General features: G+C 45.9%; 1 protein-coding gene, 1 long non-coding RNA gene and 1 other non-coding gene across 3 annotated transcripts; all 3 read right to left on the bottom strand.

The window, feature by feature from the left end:
* Positions 1–1199: 1199 nt before the first annotated feature.
* On the bottom strand, positions 1200–3877 carry LOC144175797 (uncharacterized). Its single transcript, XR_013323691.1, has 2 exons — positions 3756–3877; positions 1200–1544 (listed from the first exon to the last, which is right to left on the bottom strand). It is a non-coding gene; the product is annotated as an uncharacterized LOC144175797 (long non-coding RNA).
* A 13303-nt stretch (positions 3878–17180) lies between these two features.
* Trnav-aac (transfer RNA valine (anticodon AAC)) lies at positions 17181–17253 on the bottom strand. The gene has a single exon. It is a non-coding gene; the product is annotated as a tRNA-Val (tRNA).
* A 1360-nt stretch (positions 17254–18613) lies between these two features.
* LOC144173546 (uncharacterized) lies at positions 18614–20298 on the bottom strand. The gene is made up of 2 exons (XM_077701925.1): positions 20163–20298; positions 18614–18969 (listed from the first exon to the last, which is right to left on the bottom strand). Exon 2 carries the CDS (start codon positions 18953–18955, stop codon positions 18728–18730), a length of 228 nt encoding a protein of 75 aa, XP_077558051.1. The 5' UTR covers positions 18956–18969; positions 20163–20298; the 3' UTR covers positions 18614–18727.
* Between the last annotated feature and the right edge of the window lie 4455 nt (positions 20299–24753).

The following is a 24753-nucleotide window of genomic DNA, read 5'->3' as shown; positions in this document are numbered from 1 at the left end:
AGGCCATAGCTTTTGATGAAGGAACGACATGGAGGCTCGCTGCGTTACAGAGATATCTATACCTTTGATGCAACAGCATCCGTGTTCAAAGAAAGTATTTCGTTTGTATATCGATATGCTTAGCACTCACATTTCTTAGATAATGCCTACTGCTAAACTGAACAGTGAAAGGCCGCATGAAATATCCGAGTACCATCTTGGCGAAAGCAATAGCCTGCCTAATGACTTAAAAGGAAAGGAAGCTTGGATCTTGCCTCTTTTTTTTGTATCTACTGCAAAGCACTATCTCTGAATAAAATAGTTTCACAGCAGTGTTGAGAAAGTTTATTGTTTTGCAGAACTGTGTTTTTTTCATGGCGGAGAACCATAATAATGGCATACACAGTTATTCAGTTTTTGCGGATTAGCTCATAAACACACCACTAATCAAATACTACCATCTGACTATAGTTCCCTTTTAGGGGCCTGTTTTATAATGTTATGAAAATAATAAGTACCCCTTAAATGCGCCTACTGAGCCTCGAATGGCCATTCCGGGTGAACGTTTCAAGCGTTGTTGCATGACCAGCTAAGCCAACATTATCTCGATGGCTTTCTCTAAAGCTACGGCAATTGGCGTGAGTGGTGTCAGTAACTTCTGCCGGTGAGGGTAACGTGAATATTTTTAAAGCAATTTAGCCTGCTGGCTCACGCAAAGTTGAAGGCCAGACTTCACTAACTATAGAAGCAGAAACGTACAAAACTACATGGCACAGCACATAGTACCTCTAAACACTAAAACAGCGAACAACTAAAAATGTCTAGGAGTAACAAATTAGTAGTGTGAAATATTATTGTCTGTTTCATATTAAAATGAAAGCAGCTTGATCACACTGTACGTTGCTACGCAGCACTATTTTTACTAAAATGAAATCCTACGGGTAATGTCAGGTAATTTATGGCGTATACACCTGTTAGTATATGAAAACCATCTCATCAACCAATATAGAAATTTGCCACTGGTGTCCTGCGAGCTTCAAACCGACTTTCTTGAAGTCTTCACTCATGAATATTTTGTTGCTTTGTAGAAAGAGTTAATACGTGATGAATCATTCCCATGCATGAATACAAGTGCGATAATTCGGAGCGTCGGTTTTTGTCCTGATTAAACACCTGCTGCAACAGTGTTTAATCTGAGATAGAACAGTCCCGGAAACTAATTTCGGGGGTAACAATAATAATTTACTTCATGAAGGCGGTGAGAATGCCCGTGGAGATTTTTGGTTCTTCAAGAGGAGCTGGCGTTTGCCTTCTGTAATGGAAGGTCGGTTTATCCGTAGAATCCACGTCCGCCGCCAAATCCTCGGCCTCCTCCGAATCCTCGGCCTCCCCCGAACCCACGGCCTCCTCCGAATCCACGTCCGCCACCAAATCCACGGCCACCGCCGAAGCCTCGGCCATAGCCGCCTCCAAATTGAGCGGCTGCCAGGCTGCACAGGGCGGCCAGAACCACGAGGGCCACGAGAATGGTCTTGGCGTTAACAGAAATCATGGCTGATTTTCACCTGCGTGAAGAAACAAGACGTCAGATTAAACGCACGAAATGTGCATGTGCACGCTATCCACGAAGGCAAAATTATGTGAAATGCTGCACTCTGCGAGTCGTATTGACTACGAACCTGATCCCACAACACTCAAATGAAACAGCTCTTGTTTGACAGTGTCTTGGGCGAAGTGTGTGGTCCTCATGAAACTGATTCTGGTGGTAACTTATAAAGGCAGGTTATTTCTCGGGCATTTTCCGCAATTAACATGCCAAAATAGAACGCTTGCACACAAAAATAATAAATTTTGTAGCGGATGGAAACAACCACTACCAAAAATGAACAAATTTTTCTCCAGCTAACAGAGTATGTGCTATATTTTATTTATGATAATTAGGAGGGAACTATCCTAAACACCGCTTACAATATACGGGATTCGCATAACTTGAACACACAAATTCCACCATGCTATGATATCAATATTGCTTCCATTGCAGTAATAAGTAGCTGGAAAGCCGTGCTATCACCGTTACTGTAAGAAGCTAAGAAGCTCTTCTTTGTCTTTTGTCTAATTGTACGTTCGGAGCTTATTCCGAACTCCCGTCGGCCCTACCCTGCTGGTATTCTGGGTTTCTGTTGCTTTGAGTCGTATACAAAGGTTCCATAAAGAAAAAATGCTCTTTTCCCCATCGCCAGACTGGAAGATCACACCACGCCGAAATTAAAACTCTCGAAAAACGTTGCTGCCGTCATTTCAAAATTACATTAAATGGTGATTTTTTAAAATTTAAATTACCTGCACGACAATGCTGCATGTCAAACGCGCCCTTACGTAGTTCAAAGACGCATCCGAAGAGTGTACATACAGTAGGACGAACCCGCGACGTCGTAAACAAACCTGAAATTGGAAACCGCTGCCAAACCCAGTTGCCCATGGTGCGGCGTTTGAGTGTGTCATATTGTCTATTCTTCGTAATGGCGTACCCATAGACTGCATTCATGCTCCGGGCTTTAGAGCAATTATATTTCTACTACTTGAGCTTCCCTAAGGCCTCAGTTCTGCTTAAAAGACATCCGTCTGTATATTTTCTGTTTTTTACCTTAAGCGGTATCATGCCATTCCAAGATCAACTCGAAAAATGGCGCTGTCAAACTGCGGCTAGTAAAGACACTCGTACAGTTTCAGACCGGTTTGCCTAAATTTCTCTTGGGGTATCTTACGGTATCCTTTTCATCGGCCTGATTCCCTCAGATGGTTACTTTTTACTTTCAGCCGCAATTTTACAAAGTCATTTCAATAACCGGTCATTTTCGTTCGCATCAACCAACCACCATAAGTACAGGAATCATACCGAAAGTTAAACGGCGAAAATTACTTGATCGGCTACCACATTTTATTTTATTTTGTTGGATATATCGCTTGCTTAATTAGGGCTGGCGTTAAAAGTGGCATCATTGTTATTCCACCGAAGTAATCTTTTGACTCCAGTGAAGGTGAGGGCTGTCTTCAAGATTTCTTTTAACGAAGTGCTCCGAAGTTGAGGGCAACCTACAGAGAATGTTTAGAAGTGTGGACTATCTACTACTTTTAAGCAGCGCTTTTCTGCGCGTGTCATAAACTCAGGAAGCTACTTAGCGCGCATTCCAGTTATTTGATGCTTTTTAGTAAATCTGTACTTTCTGACGCAGTAAAACATCAGAATAATGGACATTTAGTCAAGTTGGTATCATTTGAACACCGTGAGGTGGAGCGCAGCAGTCTAATACCGTAAGGCGTCATTGGATGTACTGGAATTGCATAGCTTACAAGAAATGCACCAAAGACGAGTGCTTCTAACGATAGGTTGATGTACTGCTCTCTGCTCAAAACAACTTTGGGGACAAATTCGGAACCGAAAAGAATACCGATCGAATATTGTAGATACGTTTCTAAAATCCATAAAATGTCGATGAAAATCGTGTTAACGAATGAAAGGGTGGCACGGCTATACTAGGTAGACGACCAAAACCATGAGCGTTGGTTTCAAGTACGCATCTTGTTATTGTTAGCAAGCGAAGAACGTGATGCCAATAACATACTTCACAGGCAAAATGTTCGGAAAGCAAGATGGAGCAAATTATTTCATTTAAAATACAAATTCCGTTTATCATCAAAACGTAGCTACCACAGGTGAAGACATATGAGCATTCTCTATTGTCTAGCATCACGCACTACCCGCCATTTCAACTCACGTTTTCTTTTAGTGTCCACTTGTATGTCCGAGGGGATTGTGTGCTCCATTGCTGGTGGCGCTGCATTTATATAGCGCCGCGCTCTATCCCAGTGACGCACAAGCGTGCGCGGCCGTTTCAAGCCATCGGCATCTTTTACAAGGTCGCGGTGCGTACGCAAGGAGCGGCTTCTCCTGCGGGCGGGAAAGCCCCAATTATTGTTGCTTTCTGGCAGTATTGCAACAAACTGTTGCGTGTCGCCGATGCCGCTGAACCGCCACGCGGACCGTCCAGGTAAAGGAAAAAGGAAAAGCAATAGCACTGCCTACCGGCTGCTTTCGTAAAACGTGACTGAGGCTTGAGCCACGTTGTATGCGGGGAGAAAGAGGGGGAGGGCCCTTATGGCTACATCTTTGGCACTTGGCAACATACTCGGTAATTGGTAAAACATTTTCTCGGAAAGCCTGCGAAAGGTGACCTCGCCTGATGATTGACTAATTTTAGGCAGAGTTGCACGCCTCGGAATCGAATGCAAATAAGCCCGATGTGTATTACTTATTACATCACTACCGAAGATAATTAACTCTATTACGCAAGGGCATAAATGGGTCCGCCTTTTTTTATGCTGAGATATTAGACGAGTTTTTACTCAGTTGTGTTTCCTTTCTTTTTCTCCCGCAGTACTGCCGCTTTTAAATGATCACTGTTTTAGACTCCTATCCTCGCTCGGCCTGCTTACTAATTTTCCGATTATCTCATTTATTTCAGTGCTTTCAATTTGATGGAATAAGTAGCTAAAGTACTGCTCTCGTATAAGAAGAAGTGCTCTCTTGAGTTGTTCGTTTGGGGCCTCCAGAGTTTCTAAGTTACAGCCGCATTACAGCGGACAGTCCTATTACGGCAAGGCATGCTACACGCCATAAAGTGTCGTCAATGTCGTCAGCTTTCGTACAGATAAATGTGCAACGACTCAGAGCTGCATCACGAATAAATGTGGGGTTCGGCTCACAGCTGTTTCATGGCTGAAGGGGTAATACGGCTAAACGCGCACTGCGGCAGATTGTCATCGAGGACGGGGCGACGCGTGTTTTACCGCGAAGGGAAAAGCACATGTAGACCTACACAAACAACGTTAGGGGATACGAACAACGGTAGGGCAACAGCAACACGCTCATCATTCCCCAGACGTAGCTATGCCGTGTGAGACCTCCTTGTTTTGCACATCACCGTTTAATATTTAAAGCCTTTGGAAATGTCAAAAATAGGCTCACTTGAGTGCTCTAAATGCTTGTACTTTTGGGTTGACGTTATCATTATCATCATATGGATTTGACTAATACCAGCCCCGAAACTTTCTTAAAGCCCCGGCGTGTGATATTGGATGAGTCAAGTGCAGCAATAACGATCACGATGCAACTTCTTTGAACTAAGAATGAGGTGCATTTTTTTTCATTTTGGCATCACTTCACACAGCGACGAAGTGTTTTGTTTCTTCCTATTTATTTTTTCTGGTTTTGTATTTGTCGGTTTTTTTTTTTACCCCATGCCGTGGCGTTACGAATCACTCGTCTTAGCTAACGGTCTTTCATGCCTTAAAAGGATGATGCGAGGGTCCGTCACCAATGAGAAGAGTAAAAGAGCGCAATGTTGTACATGATTGCTTTACGGGTATTTTAGTGCCTGAGCGATTCTAGCTTTTCGCTTTTTTTCTAATCCGGGAGCAGTAAATGGAAAATAATAAATGGCCCCTCGTCAACGTCGGAAGCACTGAAGCGGCTCTTAAACCAACATGCCTCCAAACCATTAATAGCGCGTGATTCGCAATATTAACACGATTACGTAAATATTAACCAGAGCTTGAATATTGAATTGAATTAACCAGAGCTTGACGTAAATATTATAATGGAAGGACGGCCAAATCCTATTAGGGTTAAGGTTATCAGAGAGGAAGAATATAGGATATGACCACTTCGACTGCAAGTTGCACTTCGCAACTCCATGATGGGGTAACAGCAGCTCAGGTAGAGTTCCTCATTATGACTGAAAAAGGAGCATATTCAGCTAGAAAAACCACTTTAGACCACTTTTACTTACTGTGTGTGTGCGCCAGTTTTAGAGATTGGCGCATGCACAAACACGGTTCTCCAAGACTTTTTATGACCTAGGTCAGGAAAGACATCCTCGAGTGTGTTGGCCGTTTCCCATAAGCCTTAGTACTAGTTATTTTTCAGCTCAAAAACAATAGGCAACCCCAACCCGTCTCCCGACACCACTTTCACCGATACGAAACTCCATGCTGCAACGGTTCATGACGTCATAGCGTGGCAGCTTATCAACGCCTTTGATGAACTGATAAACCCCAACTTTAACACCAAAGCTTACGCCTCATTTATACCACCAATAGTCTCAACTGGTATATGCCCCAGTCATCATATTTATCGTTTAAACAGTTTCATTCTACAACCTTCCCCTATACACCTGCCATCATTTTTAAACATTCTGTTACTTTAACCATCGGGCTTTGCTTTCGCCCCGCAGCAGTTCATTCGGTATTCTTTGGCTCCCCCTTGTCCTACGATGGTCTTGCACCAGTAAAAAAGTAAAAATCATCATTACGACCGGCCTAATATTATTCAACACTCCTAAATATCAGGAGATATCCCGGAAACTCTCAACCACCCGTTCACAAATCTCAGCTCTAAGGCTGGTAAAGACCCTCCCGTAATAACTCACCTCCAAGGCTTCCTAACAAAAAGTATATGTTTAATTGTAATACGGAAAAGGGTGCGGATATTTACCGAACTAGGCGAAACTATTTTTCTTGTTACAAATAACATATCCTAAATGTGTTCGATTTTTGTTGAAAGATTTCGCGCAGTAATTTCACCGTGCAGTCATACTTGACGGAATCCCTCTTGCAACCACTATTTTGGTCATTTGTCTGCATTAAAACATAGTGAAAACTTGTTAATTCCGAATTCCATACCTCGAATTTGTGGATACACCGAACTGTACGATTTTATTCAGCCAGGCTCTATAAGAGTATCTGTACAAAAAAAAAAATAGACGCCATCGCGCTCCGCGAAAGTGGACGTTAACCCAGCTGCTGTAACCCCGCACATGCTGGGAAGGATATGATTTGGGGAGGGTATGAAATGTTCCTCCTTGTCTCAGCGGGCTTGTCACTTGCACTCGGCTTCTCTGGCGGCAAATACTGGGTCATGACGCGTGTGCTCGGCGTCTTGGGCGAGAACGGCTGGGTCCTGCATACCCTAATAATGCGCTAGCCCTGTATAGACGTCAAGCCTGTAGACGTCATACCCTTTCGAGAGCAGCTGCAAGCCTAATCTTTACAAGAACACATGGGGGGGGGGGGGGGGCGAGGGCTCATGCGGGTTTGGTACATGCGTTGTGGTTTTTTCTTGACATGAACAATGAGCTCTCTGCTCCACGCCTGATTTGCCTCACGCATGCGCTCGGCGTCTTGAGTGAGAACTGCTGGGGCCACCCTGGGTTTTTTTGTTTACGGCACAAAATTTTCCGACCAACAAGAAGCTTCGCTGTAAAAAACCCCATAATTCGAACGCGAGTAGGTTCTGTCAGGACTAATTAAAATTACGTGCCATAGCGCCGTCAATTTGGTGCCGACAAATGGGTCGAAACACGCACACGTATCTCGCACACCAGGATGCGCCGACAGCGGGGGTAGGGGGGGTTGTTAGAGAAGGTAAAATGGGGTAAAATAAACCGAGCGCTCCATTGGCGGCACTTTTGGAAGATGTAGTTTTTTACGGACTACGTCACCAGTAGACTACCAGCAATTTTCTGAGTACCATGAATTGTGTCTGGTGCGCTGTCAGGCTAGGACATCATTTGTGCGGTCGGAGGCGCCGAACATGGCGCTGCTACTGACGACAACGTGACGGAGGGTGAAGCTCCAGTGGGGCCTTCCGCTCGGAAAGCATGACCGAATTGAATGCCGGCAGTCTCTTCTTCAATTTTCGAGCAGGCAAAGAAGAGGCTTTCCACTATGTTCACTCGCTATAGCAAAAAGTAATGGCTGTCACTTTTGAGGACAAAAGGCAAACTACAATCACGGACTTTTAAGCATCACATTGATTACATTCACTACTGCTTCCAAACCGTATTTGGCTGTTCTTACTGTTCAGTTTTGTTGTTTTCAACCCTCATTATTCGAATTGAAAATGGCTTCCGTTGCGGATAAAATAAAAGAGCTTGTAATATTTTTGCTCCTATTGCGAGGGACCGAGCACGTCTTGTCGGTACGTAGTGACCTTAAAGGGACACTGAAGTGAATTTGTCAATCTCCCGTTTTTGCTTGCACTGCGTAGACTGGCTCAAAGTAGCCCACTTTTCATCGTTTATCCGGTTGACAAATAGGTAATTATTTTACACAGCGCGAAACAAGAAAAACTACTATGCGCGGTTTGCGGCGGCCGCACCAACTAAAGCTGTGACGTTGGGAGGAGGGAGCACCGTGATTGGACGATGCCCAAGGTTAGCAATCAAACAAGTTTCGGTTTCGGTGTCGGTTCTGTAAAACACAACCGATGGCGTTGTTGGATGGGCATTCTCAATATATCAGTAATCATTGTACCGCGGTTCTGCCATGTTGTCGGCTGTAAAATGCGTAAGACAAGCCTCCCAGGACGGCTTGGAATCGTAGCATTCACTAGCCGAGGCCTACGCAGTGCATGAACGCCCTCCGCGTCCCCGCAGACGCTCAAATGTCATGCGCTTTTCTCCTATATGTGGAGCTTGCCTCACTCATGCATATATCGTAAAAAGCGTGTTCGCACCAGGCCAAGGGTCTGCTGATCTGGCCTGTGCCCACTGCCCGCAAGAAGTCGGAGCTTATAACAACAGCACGCCAATGAGAACTCGCTAGCACGCCAGTGCCAGCCTGCGCGCGTTCTGTGAACTAGTTCGTGGAGCAATGAACGTTGCGGCCCAAAAAAAGGTGAACTCAGTATACAAAACATCGGCGGAAAACGAAAAAGTTAACTTATAAAAATAAAAAGCACGCACCTGCGGGGATTCGAACTCGCGATTTGCAAAACAATTGGACTGACATACCCAGCGCTCTAGACCACTCGGCCACGGGGCGGGCTCTGAAGACCTTGGTAATATAAGGTATATATTGTATAATCAGTTTACACTTTTATTTAGTTTTGCCATTTAAAGCAGCTTCGGTGACTATTTGTTGTTTTGTGCTCGTGCAGTAAGCATCCTCCAAGTTTCCACAGTATATCACGTCTAGCAATTGCATTTCTTAGACGGAAAAGCGTTCCCAGATGCGTAGTCGTGCTGCTGACCGCTGTGCTTGTTCGCCCAGCGCAAAAAAGTGCTTCCCGCACCCTAGTTTTACGCTGTACGGTAAAAATATCAGTTGATTTCATTTCCTCAGTACCTATATTGACTTCGCTGACTCTTCTCCCGCATTCAAGAGGCCTCATATTTTCCTACTGGCGTACCAGCCGGCGAAGCGTCGCATGTGCGCTTGTGCAGCGCTTGTGTGAAGCGCCCTTGACTTGGAGCTAGATACAGTGTACAAACTAACCAAGTAAAGAAAGGCACATTCTTCCATTCACAAACGTGTCCTGGCTTCGTTTCAACTGAGCGAACGAATTGCGACGACCCGTCGGAGGCCGGCGGACGAAACGCTGGGCCGACTGACTCTGCCTGAAGGCCGGGGAGCCGTGCAGTAGCGCAGCCAATTGCAAGCTCGGCTCCTCCCGACGTCACACGAAAACGCCACAGAAAATGGGCGAGCGTAAAGAGAGGAGGACAGCATTTTCAAATTAATTTTTCTACTAAATAAAATTGCGTAAACGCTCTCGGAGTGGTCGAAACATGGCCTGGGGACTCCGGACTACAATTTGCGCTAGTAATCCCGCAATGTTTACATGTAACTTGAGTGTCCCTTTAAGTCAGGGCTCTAAAACTGCTTTTTAGCTGAGGGTATTTAGCTATACACAAAAACGACTATTATCAAGCAAAACACTCCTCAGAGCTGGGAGCTATCGCGTTAATACGATATCGTGCTTGTAAGATGGGAGTACTCTTGAGCACAAGTGTTCCTTTGTTATTTCCGGCTTTACCCTAAAAAGGTAAAACTTTGTAAAGGAAAGCAAAATGTACTCGTGCACCTGACGGAAGCGATTCTCCCTTGAGAACAAATGAAATTTTAGAAAATAGCGGTTGAAACATAGGGAGTCCATAGAGGTTTACAGTATTAACATGAATTGAACAACACACAAACATTAGGCGTAAAGCAGCGCAGGTCTGCCACAAGGATCTGTTCGGCCTCCGCTACTTTTCAACATCGTCTTGCTGCCGCTACCCTGGCACCTGGCCACTATTCAAGACCCGTATTTCCTCGTGTACGCGGATGACATTAGTGTATGGACACTCCATCCCGACCTGCCAAGACAAGCGGAGTGCCTGCAGCAAGCGTTAACAGACTGCCAGAAATGGTGTGAGTATGTGGGCCTCACCCGATCTCAAGAAAAGACTTCTGCACTTCCAGTTGCCAACGCTTGGGGCCGCCTCTCCCTTGTAGTTTCGCCGGTCGTGCTAGAGCTTAATGGTACTGCATTTCCCATTGTCGGACGCCTTCGGTTCTGGAATTAAACATATCGGCCTCAGGGTCGGCAGCTCAGTGGCTATGATCTGCTCTGCAGAAATCCGGAAAACTGCATCACCTTGTTCGCCTCTTCTCTAGGAAGTCGCGCGGAACCCGCTGGACGATTGCCCGTGTCCTAGTGCGTTCCGTACTACAGCCAAGGCTCATGTGCCAGGCACAGTTCTATCACATGACGTAAGTGGACGAGGATCGGCTTGAGACTATTAATAGGGCCGCCATGCGCACCCTCACTGGCCTCCCCGCAGCTGCAAGCAGAATTCCAATTAAACACGCTCGATGAAATCATTCGTCAGCGTCGTTCCGTCCGCCAGAAGAGGCAGCTCTCGTAGGGCACATGGGCCAGCCACGCAAAATGACGCCAGCGTTTTCTGCCGCTAGGCCTCCCTGTTTCTACTATGCGGTGACGGACAATAACCCTCTGACAAGGCTCCCCACTTTATTTTTCTTTATTCTTGGGGGGAGGGGGGAACACGGAATCTTAAAAGGAATTAAAAGGCTCCATATCCGTACCTCGGGCCTACATCAACCGCCGGACACCGTCCTTTGTGTCCTTGACAGGGCGCCTGTAGCGCAACCGGTTGTCCAGGCTTTCGTGGACGCAGGGGCAGTCGTCACCCCGACCTTGAAGTGTCCGTCTTACCCTGCCTTGAACCAAAGCTGCGTGTACGAGACCCTCCGTGCTCTACCTGGTCTGCTAGCAGAACGTACTGCCATTCGGGATTGTCTGAAGGCGCTTGCATCTACAGTGACTAGTGGGGTAAAGTTGGACATTTTCACAGGCTAAACAGCAGCGATTTGGGATTTACGGCCCATTGCGTGGTGTACAAGCTAGGCTGCATGTATTCATGCGATTATGGACGCCTACTCATGCCCTGTCCATGGTTTGTGGATTCGCCGGGACATGCTTCCTGCCCACACTGCCGCAGATCGTGCGTGCCACCGAAGAGGCCTCCCATTGTCACAACCACTCCTTCCAAAATCTACCGTAGAACAACGGTTGGCGTAAAAAAAGAACCTCCGCCGCGCCACACGTGCTTTACTCCCACCGTGTGGAACTGACCTTACCAGTGGGCTCACTCGCTGGGAGGAGGTCTTGCTGCGTAGGTATAGAGTTGGGGTGGCGTTATCCCCAACAGTTACTCACGCTTCGCCTGTCCGATATCACGCCTCTTTGCGAACACCTGGTCCTTCTGTGACTCCTGCACCAGACGCTGACGATAAACAACTGTTTTGGACTTGCTCAGGTCTCAGAAACGCCCAAATTCAACACCTCCGAAGCACAGGGACCTAACCTAGGAGATCCCCAGATCTTAAGCGTTGGATATGGGGACCCTGTCACCGGTCTCTTTTTAGATGTTTGCGGGAAACCTATGCAATGTTGCAGCTTTAAAACTTCCTGATATGCCGTAGGGCTATCTCTCGCAAATAAAACAAGCAGTGATTTTTACATACGCCACCATTTAAGTAGGGGAACCACAGCAGGGACAAAAATAGAAAACCCCTCACCGAAAAGAAAGCTCAGAGAAGGTAATAAAAACAGAGAAACGACATAAAATATAAAAATTGAACCAAAACGTTTGTATGAAGTAAGCTTGAGTATGTCAAAGCAAAACTAAGAGTACATGTCACTCTTAGGTTTTACGCCTCAGAAGGCAAGGTGTGTGACTACTAGAACACGCCTTGCCATCAACTAAATACAAGCAACAATACAACCCAGAGCCACTAAAGATTTCAAGACAATTAGTGAACTATATCACCCTACTGCTTGGTCTTCGTAAGCTACAGTTTCCTGAAAGCATTTCTAGAATGTCTGATTTGATATCCTTCCTTTCGCAAACGAGAGAAGGGTGCGGTGTGCGTTTAATGTGCGGTATTCGAGCTGCTCAAGTTTGATAACCATAATTTGTACGAGCTTTAGAAGATGAAAGCTGTGGACGACAACACTTATAAATAGAGTGCTGTCTCAAGTGTTCCTTTTCAGTCTGCGTCACCGGTTTTTATATTACATTGTATACGTGCTCGGCTAATTTTGCTAAGTTTGGTGTACCGTGAGCAAGCAATGAATGAGCAAACGGGAATACGCTTGAACAGCGGTATTTAGGTATCAAAATGCCATTTAATAACAAGCGGCACCTTTGTACCGCCGAATATATTCGTTGTGTATCGAATAAATGGCGTTACGCTGGCAAGTGCACTGTAACGTTCAATGTATTCTTCGTAAAACAGTGCAAACTCACCTTTTTTATTTTCTTCTTAATTTTGTCTCATGTGTTTTGCAATATACCCTCTTACATTTACACGTACCACTTTGCTTCCGTTTTGCGGATAACAAGGCATCAATAAGGCGGGTGTGTAGCTAGCTAATTTCATTGATCACAGGTTTCTTGGCCTGTTCCAACCGGGTCACACGAAGGGAACAGATAGATTAGCCCTACCTTTGCCAAGAAGGGAAGCAACGTCGCCGCAGACCGTAAGGTCAGATAAAGCGCGGCGGAGATCAATAGCTTACAGCGCAAGCCTTGACGCATGTTACGCGCGTGCATACGCGTGCATAATACTCGTTGCGCATCGTGCACGTGCATAGTTGAGCTGAATCTGGTTCCATTGCGCTGCATGGTTGACAGGAGGTTGTGAATTAGATGTTCCCCTAGAAACTGAAACCGGCACAAACCATATCCCCCAGGGGACCGTGTCAGCGTGGAGCACGTTTGACAGCCGAAACCCAGCTAAAGTGGAAACTTCCGTAAGTTAAATATGAACAAAAACCAACTATCCCGGGGTAAAATCACGCTAATGTACGAAAATATTCACCAAAAGTAACAGAAACCGACGTAGAAGCGACCAAGAAATAAAAAGTACAAAACAAATTACGAAGCTAGAGCTGGAACTGACGTAAATGGAACAAGACTAGAACTTTTGGAACAAGAACCGAAATGGGACAACCGAATAATGAAAAAAGAACACGGAATTATGTTTTTAGCGGCGAAGCCCGATAGGGTCTAGGGCTCTCAGCTTCTCATATCGTCGTCGTCTCATGTCGGCGTAGTATCATGTAGTCACGGTACTACAACACCGAGACACTCGTTTTCCAACGCTTCGCACCAGGGGCGGTATTCTCGTGTTTTGTCCCTTTTGTGTCCCTTTCAAACGTGTCCCTTTTGAGCGAGCCCTGATTGGCTAGAAGCAAACAACCGGATGTGACGCAACGCAAGCGCGGCGGACCTACTGCGTTTGACCGCGGCTTCTTCGAACAGGCGATTTGAATTTCAAACAGACGGTTTTTGGAAGCAGTCATGAATGTGCCGATTATCGCCATGTTGTTGGCTCGCCGACGGAACAAGCGGTCGAGAAGCAATGTAGACGCGTTCGATATGCCCCGAGAAGCATTCCGCCAGCATTTCCGCCTCTCAAAGACGACCGTGCGGTGGCTGTGCGACGAGCTCCGGGACCAACTTGGTCGGCAGACGCGCGGGCTCAGCGTCGAGGAGCAAGTGTTTTGCGCCCTTAGTTTCTTCGCTATGGTGGCTTTCAGTCAGCGGCCGGTAACGAAGAAGCGATATCGCTGTCTAAGCCCTCCGTGAGGCTGTGCATCATACGCCGCCACCACACAGTGAAATAAAGGATTGTCTGCGAGCTAGCTAACGGTCCGCAGGTGCAATGAAATAAGCGATCGTCTGCGAGCTTGATAGCTGTCGAGCAGACGACCAAAATTACACAAGCACTGCGCATGACATTTATGACCTTTTATTGGTACCTTACGCATACACATAGCAGCATACAAACTTTCAACGTCGTAACAAAAAAAAATTTCATCGCGTTTAGTTTTTCAAAATACGTTCAAATAAACACATGAAAGATACTCTGATACCGTTTTAGTTCTTCAAAATGCGTTTTCAAGAACAGTTACGGTATCTTAATCAAAGGCCCACTGCTTAACCGGAAGTACGTCACGATGAAAGGGGCTCAAAAGGGACGTTTTCAAAAGGGACAATTACGAGAATACCGCCCCAGAACATAACGCGCACTGAAAGAACACACCGGGACACTCATTTCACAACGCCTCGCGCTATAACATTTCGTCTCCGTGGGAAGAGTACACCGGGAAGCTCGCTTCCAACGCCTCGCGCAAGAGCGTTTCGCGCTTAAGGCACGGGACTTACTGTAAAGATGTATACCTCCGCCCCCCAATGGCTTCTCCTCCACAGGCAAAAATCCCAAGACGCCAAGAATACCGTTATACATTGCATGCTTCGCCCCTCGCCAGGTTTCCCGTTACGATTTTTAATGTACAAATCTCTCATAAAAAGATACCAGGCGTAACACCAAATGATCTTCAAGAACCACAAACAAATAAGAATAAAAAAGCGGCCCCTTGCAGCATTTAAACCTGGTTCATGCGAGTGATAAAAAGATACGCAACTTGTTTACCACAAAACAGGACAGCCTGAGTGCGTTAGACAGAGCGTAAAAAGCAGGTGCATAAAGGCTCAAAGGAGCCTAGAGATGGCTCGATGAGTCACGGTCATGTGTGGTTCCCTACGGTAGGGTTCGGCAACCCGCGGCCCGCAGGCCACATTCCGCCCGCGTGGCAGTATCATGCAGCCCTTAGCACTTCGTCAGAACCCTCAGCCCTCCCGTTTACTTCCTATATAAAGCCCGACACGCCATTTTTTGAGCTCAAATTGGGTTAGACGGGAGACAAGAAGAGAAAATTGATCGTTTTCAGTTGACATTGTCTCCAATTTTCGCAATTAGCGAGGTTATTGGCAGATATTGTCAAATATTGTTGTACATTCACTCAATTTTTTCTCTTTGCCGGCAAACCCCCTCCCCCCACCCTTCGATTTTCCTTCCGGCAATCCGCCGTGTCTGCTTCATGCGATTCGGCCCTCCCAATCAAAAGGTTACCGACTCCTGACCTACGGAATATGGTTTCTGATTGCGCTAAACGGTGTACCAAGCTGGCAGGCGAAAGGCAAGAGCGTAGGCTCCCAACAGCCTGCTGGAGATATTGGAAGGGGTCAGTTTCACAGACGTCTCCATGAACGATGGTACGAACCGATCAACAGCGATGATGACGAACCCGCAAAAACTACCGGAGTGTGTACCCGCTGAAATTAAGGACGTTGAATAGGTACACGAGCAGCAATTGCCCTGCCCCTCACCATACCGGGCAATAACAAGTGGTCACGGATTCGCAGAAAGCATCCAGTGTCCAATATGGCTGGCTGGCCCACTCGTCCTTCCGAGTACTCAGAGACGGAAATGTTCTCAAAGAAAACCTTAAACTCAAAATAGTTCAAAAAGATTGGGGAAAGGTCACACGTGAACATTATCCTTTCAGCGCCGCAGAAACTGGCCGCTTTACGCAAAAAGAGTTATCGTACCACTGTCAAACGTGCATGTGATGTTAAACACAAGGTCACGTTCGTTGACTGGAGTGAGAGCGTGGTCTATGTCATCCCATTGAATTGTGGCGAGAAGTATCTTGGGCAGACTGGGCGTTGCCTCAATGAACTATTGCGTGAGCGTGCCAGCGATGTACGTAACGTAACAAGTGGACATTTGGCCGCCCACCGCCGTGACCATGGTTGCACGCGTCTTTGTTTGATAAGAGCAGCATTATCGGCAAACACAGGACTCAGCGGACTCGGGAGAATATTGAGACTCATGAGATCACACGAGCCAGTGATAATTGCGTGAGTATGCCCTCCCTCGCCGTCACCGAGGAAGAAGTGTACTTTTTAAGACAAGCTGGTGCTTTGTAATGACTGAATAGTGTGAACACGCTTTCCAGTAGTGTCGTCTGAAAGATAGTGTAAGGTGGCGTGATGATTTGGTGTTCGTAAAAAGTCGCGTCTTTCTAATTAAGTTAGTTGGAAGTTGCGCATTCTCTCGTCTTCTTTCTGTCGTCCCCGTGTGGTCTGCACATTGAACGTTCAAATATATTTGTCGCACTGGCGAAATACAAAATTGGTTGTCAAGCCGAAAGTGAGGAGACAAATATTTAAAAGTTTACCTGCAAAGAAACTTTGCTTCCTCAGTATCAGTATTGCGATGTAGTAGGAAAAGACGTCAGGTTCTGGTACACATAGAAGTTTTTTGGACGAACACTGTGCTCCAATGTGAACTGTCGGAATAACAGACACCGAGAAGCTGTTTTTCATCAAGTGCCATAATTTTGGTTCTCTGTTTGCACGATAAATTGCTGTATTTCTCTTCACAGTTCCCTTGTATCCAAGAGTCAGTCACGTGCTTGCATTTACATTGAAATGCGTACCGTGACGTAGCATAAACACCTATTTTTAGAATGTGAAGTCGCTGAAATACAAAAGAAGTATAATACTATCTTCATCTCTGTCTTTTATAATTATACAGGAGTGTTTTTTTTCTGAGTAGGAAACGATAAGTTCAGAAGTATGCCTTTGTGTAAAAATAAGTGTACCCTTTAACCCGTACTTCATCCGTCCCACACATGTGTCCTGATATTTGTATTACGAAATAACTCCTGAAGGACCTGTGCCCTGGCCAGATGTATAAACGAACCTTATACTGCGCGAACCTTACACTACTACCTTGTACTGCTACCCATGCCGTTTCCTGAAGTTCGAATTCCGGTCCTCTTAATTGAGGGTAATTACGCAAAGTAATGAGGCGTGCAAGGAACAAGAACAGAGTATTTGGTTCCATAAATTTTGCAGCGCCTATATTATGTAAAGGTGAGTCGAAATTTATGATATTTAATTGTATGATCCCTTGTGGCACCAACAGCATAAAAGTGTGCCTGCCAGGGATCGAACCTGGGACCTTCCGCGTGTTAGGCGGATGTGATGACCACTACACCACAAGCACAGCGGTTAGAGCGCGATTAAAATGCGCATTTGACGGCTCGAAGATTTCACGCCGACCTACTTTCGTAACCGGTTGCGGTTTTCCCTGTCTGCGGTGCAACTCTCAATCATCGTACTCAGAAACGCTAACCTTCGATATGAGTGAGTGTCTGCACGCGGCTAAGTAACCGAGCACAGACTGGTGGCGTTATGCCATGTTTCTGTATGTGTCAGATTCGGTGGGAAAAAATCTAGAATGTTTACCTGAAGCAACAAATGAGGTCTTTTAAACGGCCGTTAAACATTTTTTTGTGGAAAAATTACCGTCTGTTCTCACTAATGGTGGTAACAAATTATAAATTTAAACTTATATACATGATGACGGAACCATATTTTTGGTCCAGTACACCTTTATAGAGTTGCGACAATTTTCTAGATATGCCGTAAGGTGCAACAACGCGTCATTACCTGTTTTTATCAACCTTTGTTTTGTTTGAATGCGAAAATAAGCCGGGAATTCTGGTCCCTGGTATTGAGACTGCTGGAAGTATTGCCGACGGATTGCACTCAAAGGTTCGACGCTTGGGATAATTAAAAATAAGGTAACTGCGGTAAAAGAAGTTGGTCCCATATCGACTCCTTTTAATGCAAATGTCTTGGAAAAAGCGACAGTCTTCTGCCGCCTCTTCCTCGTAAATGCCTCTCATGTCTTTCGCGTCACCTCTCACACTTTTCACCTCCCGTTTCGCTCCATCCACGGTAAACACGTTACAAATTTGCTCATGTCCATTCAGTTTTGCCGCGTTCCACTTCTCGTGCAATGCACTGAAACATTTGATTACTTTTTAACTTAGGACACTGCCGTGAGAGGGCACTGCGAGCGCTTTTTGGATTTAAATATGAGAACATTTTTTTCAAGGCGTATTTCTTACTTGAAACTAGGAAATTAAGCAGCCGTTTTTATTTAATTGGCAGAGCAATGGTAATGAAACCTATGCAATAATTTCTTGCCTCATATATGCCTAATATTTTGGGGAGTCAGTGATGTTGACTAATATAAACGCTGCCACCAGATTCAGTAGTTTACAAATGATTTGCTTATATAAACGTCTGGTTCATGCATTCTTCTAAACTTTTCGCCGGGCGGATGAGTCGACGAACGGACATGCAACCAGACAGACAAACCAAAATATTCGCATTTAAGTAGCCCAAGAAAGGCTATCGCCTTCAGTAAAGTTTGCTACATCTGAACCCGGCTGTAGTTAAATCCGCGACCATCTTGCAGAACATTGCAAAATCTGTGAAACTTTCAGAGTCATTGTGGGAATGTTAGTGTTTTCGTATTAGCTAAACACAGTCATTAAGTCGGGATGAGACAGTCGTGAAAGTAAAAAAATAATTTATTTCCCGAAGGATGATGATTCTTGTGGTGAAGTTTTGTGATTCATGGGCAGCTAGTGTTTGTCTCCTGCTATGCTCGGTCGACATAGCGTGGTTTATCCGTAGAACCCACGTCCGCTGCCAAATCCTCGGCCTCCTCCGAACCCTCTGCCTCCTCCAAATCCACGGCCTCCTCCGAATCCACGCCCGAAGCCTCCGCCGAATCCACGGCCACCGCCGAAGCCACGGCCATAGCCGCCTGCGAACTGGGCGGCTGCCAGGCTGCACAGGGCCGCCAACACCATGAGGGTGACGAGGATGGTCTTGGTGTTAACCGAAATCATGGCTGAATTTTCCCCTGCGTGAAGGAAGGAAAAAAATACTAGTTTAAAACTCAAAAGAAAACATGTAAAAGCCTGTTGTAAATATTTTATATTAATCAATTTGATGAGCTTTGCAAGTTCAAAAAACTGCCTGCTGGTTCAACAGCACCCGCCCCGTCAAAGAGCACTCAAGAACAGTAGCGACAGTTTCTGATACTATGTATGGTTCTCCTTCATCAAAAGTGGATGTGATGCTAATTTATCCAGACAGGTAGTTCATGCCCACGCTCTTTCTGCCAAGTGAACAACAAAAAACATTACTAACACAACGTTACAAATAACTCATCATCACATGGAGGTATGGACACTGAAGATAAAATTAACGGATGTATCTATGTCCAAATAACTAATCAGCAGTGTGCGTGACACTTCTTAGTTATATATGCAGTTAATATGTGTCCAAGCCTCTGCTTCTTTATTCCAAAAAGTTTAAAACAAACATTTTGCGCCATGTATGCACTTATCTGGCTAATCTTTCGATAAGAATACGGTTTTCCATCTAGCAATACTTTTCTGAAATGCCCTACTTCCGTCTCAATTATAAGTTGCTGGTTATTTTGTTTGGTCCAGTTGGGCTAGAAAAGCGTTGAGTTTTTTTAAATACCTGTGGGCTTTGTATAGGTCTGACTGTGGCTGTAGACAGGCTATAGTCACAAACGCCGATAAAACACGTAGCCCATCAGCAGCATAGCTCATGACCGTAGCACCTCTATTTTAAATGGCCTAATGCCTTTTTTAATGCCGAATTTTGCAGTTCCGCTGTACGAATCATGGGGCATCATGTTTCAGCACGATTTCCTCGGTTCTACCGAAAAGCAAAAATGTAAAGAGTACGGAACAATATTGCCCTTTTGTTCTGCTGAAGACCAACACAAACGGTACACATAACGAAAGAACGCCGGACCAGAGGGCATTTTTGTTGTAGTATTACGCTCCGAACCAACATCGAGCGCAGAAATAGCTAACAAGCATATTATCCTTAATGAAAACCGAAAATGCGCTACAAAAAGTATCTGCCAAGGCAAATTCTTGGCATCAGCACTGTAACAGTAACATACCTGTACCACCATAACCTTCATTGGTTTGTCAAATCCTAACTGCGCTGACGCAATACTTATCAGGATATACTCCGCGGGAGTATCATATACCATCCGGCGTTTCAACTCACGTTTTTCTTGGCTCTTCAGCTGGTGCTCCGATTGGGTTTTGTGTGTCCACAGTTTCTGGCTGCGCGTTTATATAGCGCTTCAATCCATGACGGACAAGTGACGTATTTCAACGCGCGTGCGTTTCCATTGATTGGCGTGTTTTACAAATCCACGCTGCCCGTGCAGTGGTGGCTACTATTGCAGGCGGGGAAGCCCCCGGTTTGTTGTGGCGCGGGCCGTATTGCAGCAAGCTGTTACGTGTCACCGATGCCGCAGAACCGGCACGTGGGCATTCCAGTATAAGGAATCAGGAAAAAGAGAGGGGATTGCTTTCGGGCTGCTTGCGTACAACGCCCCTCAGCCTGTGACGACTCGGAGAGAGAGTTGGCACACTTATGTCTAAATTATCAGAACTTGGCGTTTCACCGGTTGATTAAAAGTTTTTCTCGGTAAGCGTGCAAGAGACACGGGATTTACTCCATTGATGGTTCTAGCATTTTTGGGATGTTTTTAATCTTAGGCTGCGCACTCAGGAAGAAGTTTGATCATTTTCCTGGATTTCAGAATTGAAGGCTACGGAACCTTTCTATTTGGTTTAGGCACTGGCGCGAGCAAATTCGGCAATTTGATTGTTTCTGAATTTAATGACTTCATGCCTTTAAAACGAATTAACGATTTCAAAACAAATTCTAAACCACTTAGCTTCATGCCACCTGTGTAAGTTGCATATGCCGGCACATTTGTGCTTTTTTCCGCGGGTACTGCTTTAAACCATTACTCTTATCTGATATGTTGGCCTGTGTAAAAAAGTTTAGATATTTTTGTAATATATTTTCCTTCACGCGTTTGTGTCGGATGATGCGGCCGCTTACCGCTCGATAGAGATGATAAAAACAGAAAAGAAACAAGAACTTTGCAGAAATTAGGAGAATCGTCTACGAATGAGCAGGATTTTATCACCGCTTGTCTTCACCTTCATTTACACCAAGACACCGTCATTTAGGATTTCACGGGACGGGAAAGAATGTCCAAATTAACCGAGTCTCTGAATGAACGGGACAGAATACTTTGATTTCGGCATGAGTAGACAAATACTTTGGTCTGTACTCCAGTTATAGATTTTTTGTTGCTTATTTTCGCCCTTATGTACCCCCCGCCCCCCCCCCCCCCCCCCGTTCTTACAGCGATGAACTGCCTTCACCTCGCCAATACCGTATTTTGGTATGGATGAAAGGCATAGTGTATGATTTGCCCATTTTCGCATTTTTATTGGTGTTTACAAGATTCTTTTCGGGGCTACTCTATATCAGTCTTGATTGTTTGGGTGCCTATTGATATGAGAAGGACAAGTCGGCGACATTACAAACGATGACGAAAGAGTGCGGAGCACACGGCCTTGCTGGGCGCGGTTATGGCCGCCAGGTACATACTGTAAATAGATGGCTCATCATTCTTAACCATCGTTAATCTCATTTGTTCTGCCACCACGTAACAATATTCTTGATTTCGTGGGTTTATTCTTGAAAGGTTTGATCTTTATATTTAATGTATTGTTGTGTTAACATATTTCTCTTCTTAAAGTGTGTTACCTCTGCCAATTATGCACTTTTGTGCAAATTCAGGATGTTGGATTGTTTGCTCATTTACGCTAGGTTTTCATTAGTTTCCGATGTTCCTTTCGACGATTTTTTATCTCTGCTAGAATTTAGGAGGAGATGTATACCATGCATATTTTTATTTTGTGGGTTCATATTTGCAATATGTTTATGTTGTTTATTTCTGGTATTTTTGGATTTTTCGAAATTCTCCTTGACCAATTATCGCCATTTACGAAGTCATGAGGAATAATGCGCTACCTTTTCCAGTTCTGCATTTTTTGGAAATGGAAGGCGTTACACGGTTGGTCAGTTTTAAGTATTTGTTCATTAGTGTTGCTCCCTTTCTTCTCGAGCGTTCTTTTTTTATTTCAATCTTTATTTATTTGGACGAGATATAAGCGAGGGATACTTGGATGTCGACAGTTCAGGTGTATAAAATTTTTGCTTTTCCTTATTTTTATTTTAGAATTTTAGATATTCCGTTCAACCAATTTTCTCCATTCACGCCATTGCAACGATTAAATGAGTTTTCTTCTCCAACTATGCATTTTTGTGTAAATGGAGGGCGTTAAACGGTCCTGGCTGTGGCAGTGCCCGGGAAAGCTTGCTAATCAATAATACTAGACGCGTTGCTGCATAGACGTATAAGCGGACACAAGGTGCACGCAGCGCCGTATGGAGGCTTTCATTACGATGGAGGGACTGTCCTAAACATGTAGAGGGAGAATACGACATGAACAAAAATTAATAGAAAACCAGAAGTAAACCATAAACCGTTCAAAAAGTCAGGAAAGAAAACTCAAAACGCAGCGAGCGTACTTTGCATAAGGTTCTGACTCCTTTAATCATTGTTGTTTTGATCTGTCCTTTTGCGAAATGAATGTCCTCGAGGTGATAGGAGATATCGAAACCTAGCAACCAATGTACACTCCTCGAGGCAGAAAAACAATTATCGGCAGTGGTCACGTGAATATAAGAGTTGGCAATGGATTTCATTCTCCGCTTCCAGTGTCCATAATGAATGGTCACGTTGTATTTTCTGAGCCCAAACCACGACCGGCTGTATAGATAGCAACCTGCTCATTGCAACCGGTGATAATGGGAGCCAGAGTGCCAAAAAATTGCCGTGTAGGGATAGCGGGCTCCGTCAGGAGGGGCTAAGATCGAACACCATACTCGCCAGATTCGCAGTGCTCGAAGCGTTCGACAGCTCGCATGAAACGTAGCGTTCGTACCAATTAATATCGGTCGTACCGATCAGTACCTATAATAACGGCCAGCAACGAGAATTCATGGTTAGGTCTAGAACTGTTTTTTAGCTATCCGAACGTCAACGTACGCAAGTAAGCCATTGTTGCGACGCTGATTCCCCGAAAACCTGCCGTTGACCCTCCGTCATCGACTTGCCACGAACCGGCGTATTCACAGTGGCGAACTTTGCGCCTACTTGAACTATGCGCCTTTCAGCGACCTCGTGGCTTCTCAAAAGCGCCAACCGGCCAGCGGGGGTGCTAACAAAAGCAATGCTGGGCGCCCTGCACAACAAGCCTCGGCGGCGTGCCCGCGCCTCATTGTATTGACCTTTTGTGGCGTGTTGTGTTCAATAGGCCACTCGAAGAATATTACCACCGAGGGATGCAAGGCGTCTTCGTGGTAGTGCAACATCGCCAGGACAAAGGGGGCTCTGACCCACGGCGGATTGCCACGGCGGGAGCAACCTGGCGCTCACCTGCCCAGGAGAGGAGGGGTCTCTCGCTCGTGTGCGCGTGTGTGTTTTGTGTGGTGGCGCTGCTATCAGTGCCATGTTCCGTGATTGGTGCCTCCTGACGTCATCCGGAGAAAAAGGGTGAAGGGGAAGGGACCCAACGTGCCTATTTAATCTCCCGCGCGCAGGAGCGCACTGCCCGCTCTCATACCAAGATGTAAATACTTGTATATGAAGTTTTCTTCTTCGTCAACTTGCCCATCATGACTGCCCCGGCACTTCACCCACCTCGGCCCACATCGACCACGCTACCATGGTTCGCAACAGTGGAGTCAGCCGTGAAATTCCCAACAGTGGAGTCAGCCCCTAGGATCCCAATAGTGGTGGCAGCGGTGGGATTTGGCTTCCCAATAGTGGATGGCAGCTCGGCGGGATCGGCCAGCGTCAGCACCTTGGTGGGGTGAGTGCCTGAAGTTTTACCTCTCGTTTTGCCAGACCTTGCTAGCGCAGCGTCGTGCGTTCTAGGTTTTGACTTTGCTTTCTACTTTGTTGTAGCGAGTAGGCGAGGGTAAACTATTCGGGGTGCAGTATCACGATGGACAAGTTCAGAGTGCGGGACCTCCTCGAAATTTGCGAGGAGTTGGGTCTTTCTGTTGGCCCCGCAAAGCGAAAAAAACAGATCCTCGAGCTCATGGAGGCAGATGAGGTAACTCTAGAGGAGGCCCAGGAAGCTCATGAGGAGATTCAGCGGCGGGCTGAAAAAGACAGCCAGGCGCAGAGGGAGCAGGAGGAAAAGGAGGCCAGGGAAGAAAAAGCTGCCGAGAGAGCGCATGAGCTCAAGATGAGGGAGTTGGAGTTTCGGATGTCCGCCGAACACTCTGCTCCATCCTTACGGGAGTCCGCGAGCCTTAAAAACCAAGTCCTTCTGCAGCCGTTCACGGTTGGCGAGGACATCGCTGGTTTTCTGGTGGATTTTGAGTGCGCTTGCGAGAAGGCAGGTTTCTCTTCCGACGTTTGGCCCCAAAAACTTTTGGCGCTACTGCCGTGTTGTGTCGCCAATGTAATCGGGTGGTTGAGCAAAAAGGATGCCAAGGTGTATGACAGGGTCAAAGCAGCTCTCCTGCGGAGTGGGTACCGCCTGTCGGCAGATCCCGCAGCGCGAGCTAAACCCGCACCCGCGCAAGAAAGTAGCGAGTCGACCGCAACGGCAGATCGCGAAACGCGAGCTAGATCCGTAGCCCCGCACCGAAGTAGCGAGCCGATTGCGTCGGCAGGTCGCGAAGCGCGAGCTAACCCCGTATCCGCTCA

The sequence above is a fragment of the Haemaphysalis longicornis genome, unplaced genomic scaffold, assembly GCF_048455015.1.
Source record: "Haemaphysalis longicornis isolate Haplotype H1 unplaced genomic scaffold, Haemaphysalis longicornis Haplotype H1 scaffold_3, whole genome shotgun sequence".
Lineage (NCBI taxonomy): Eukaryota > Metazoa > Arthropoda > Arachnida > Ixodida > Ixodidae > Haemaphysalis > Haemaphysalis longicornis.
Note: the sequence above shows the minus strand (reverse complement) of the source record. Positions and strands in the feature narration are given on the sequence as shown.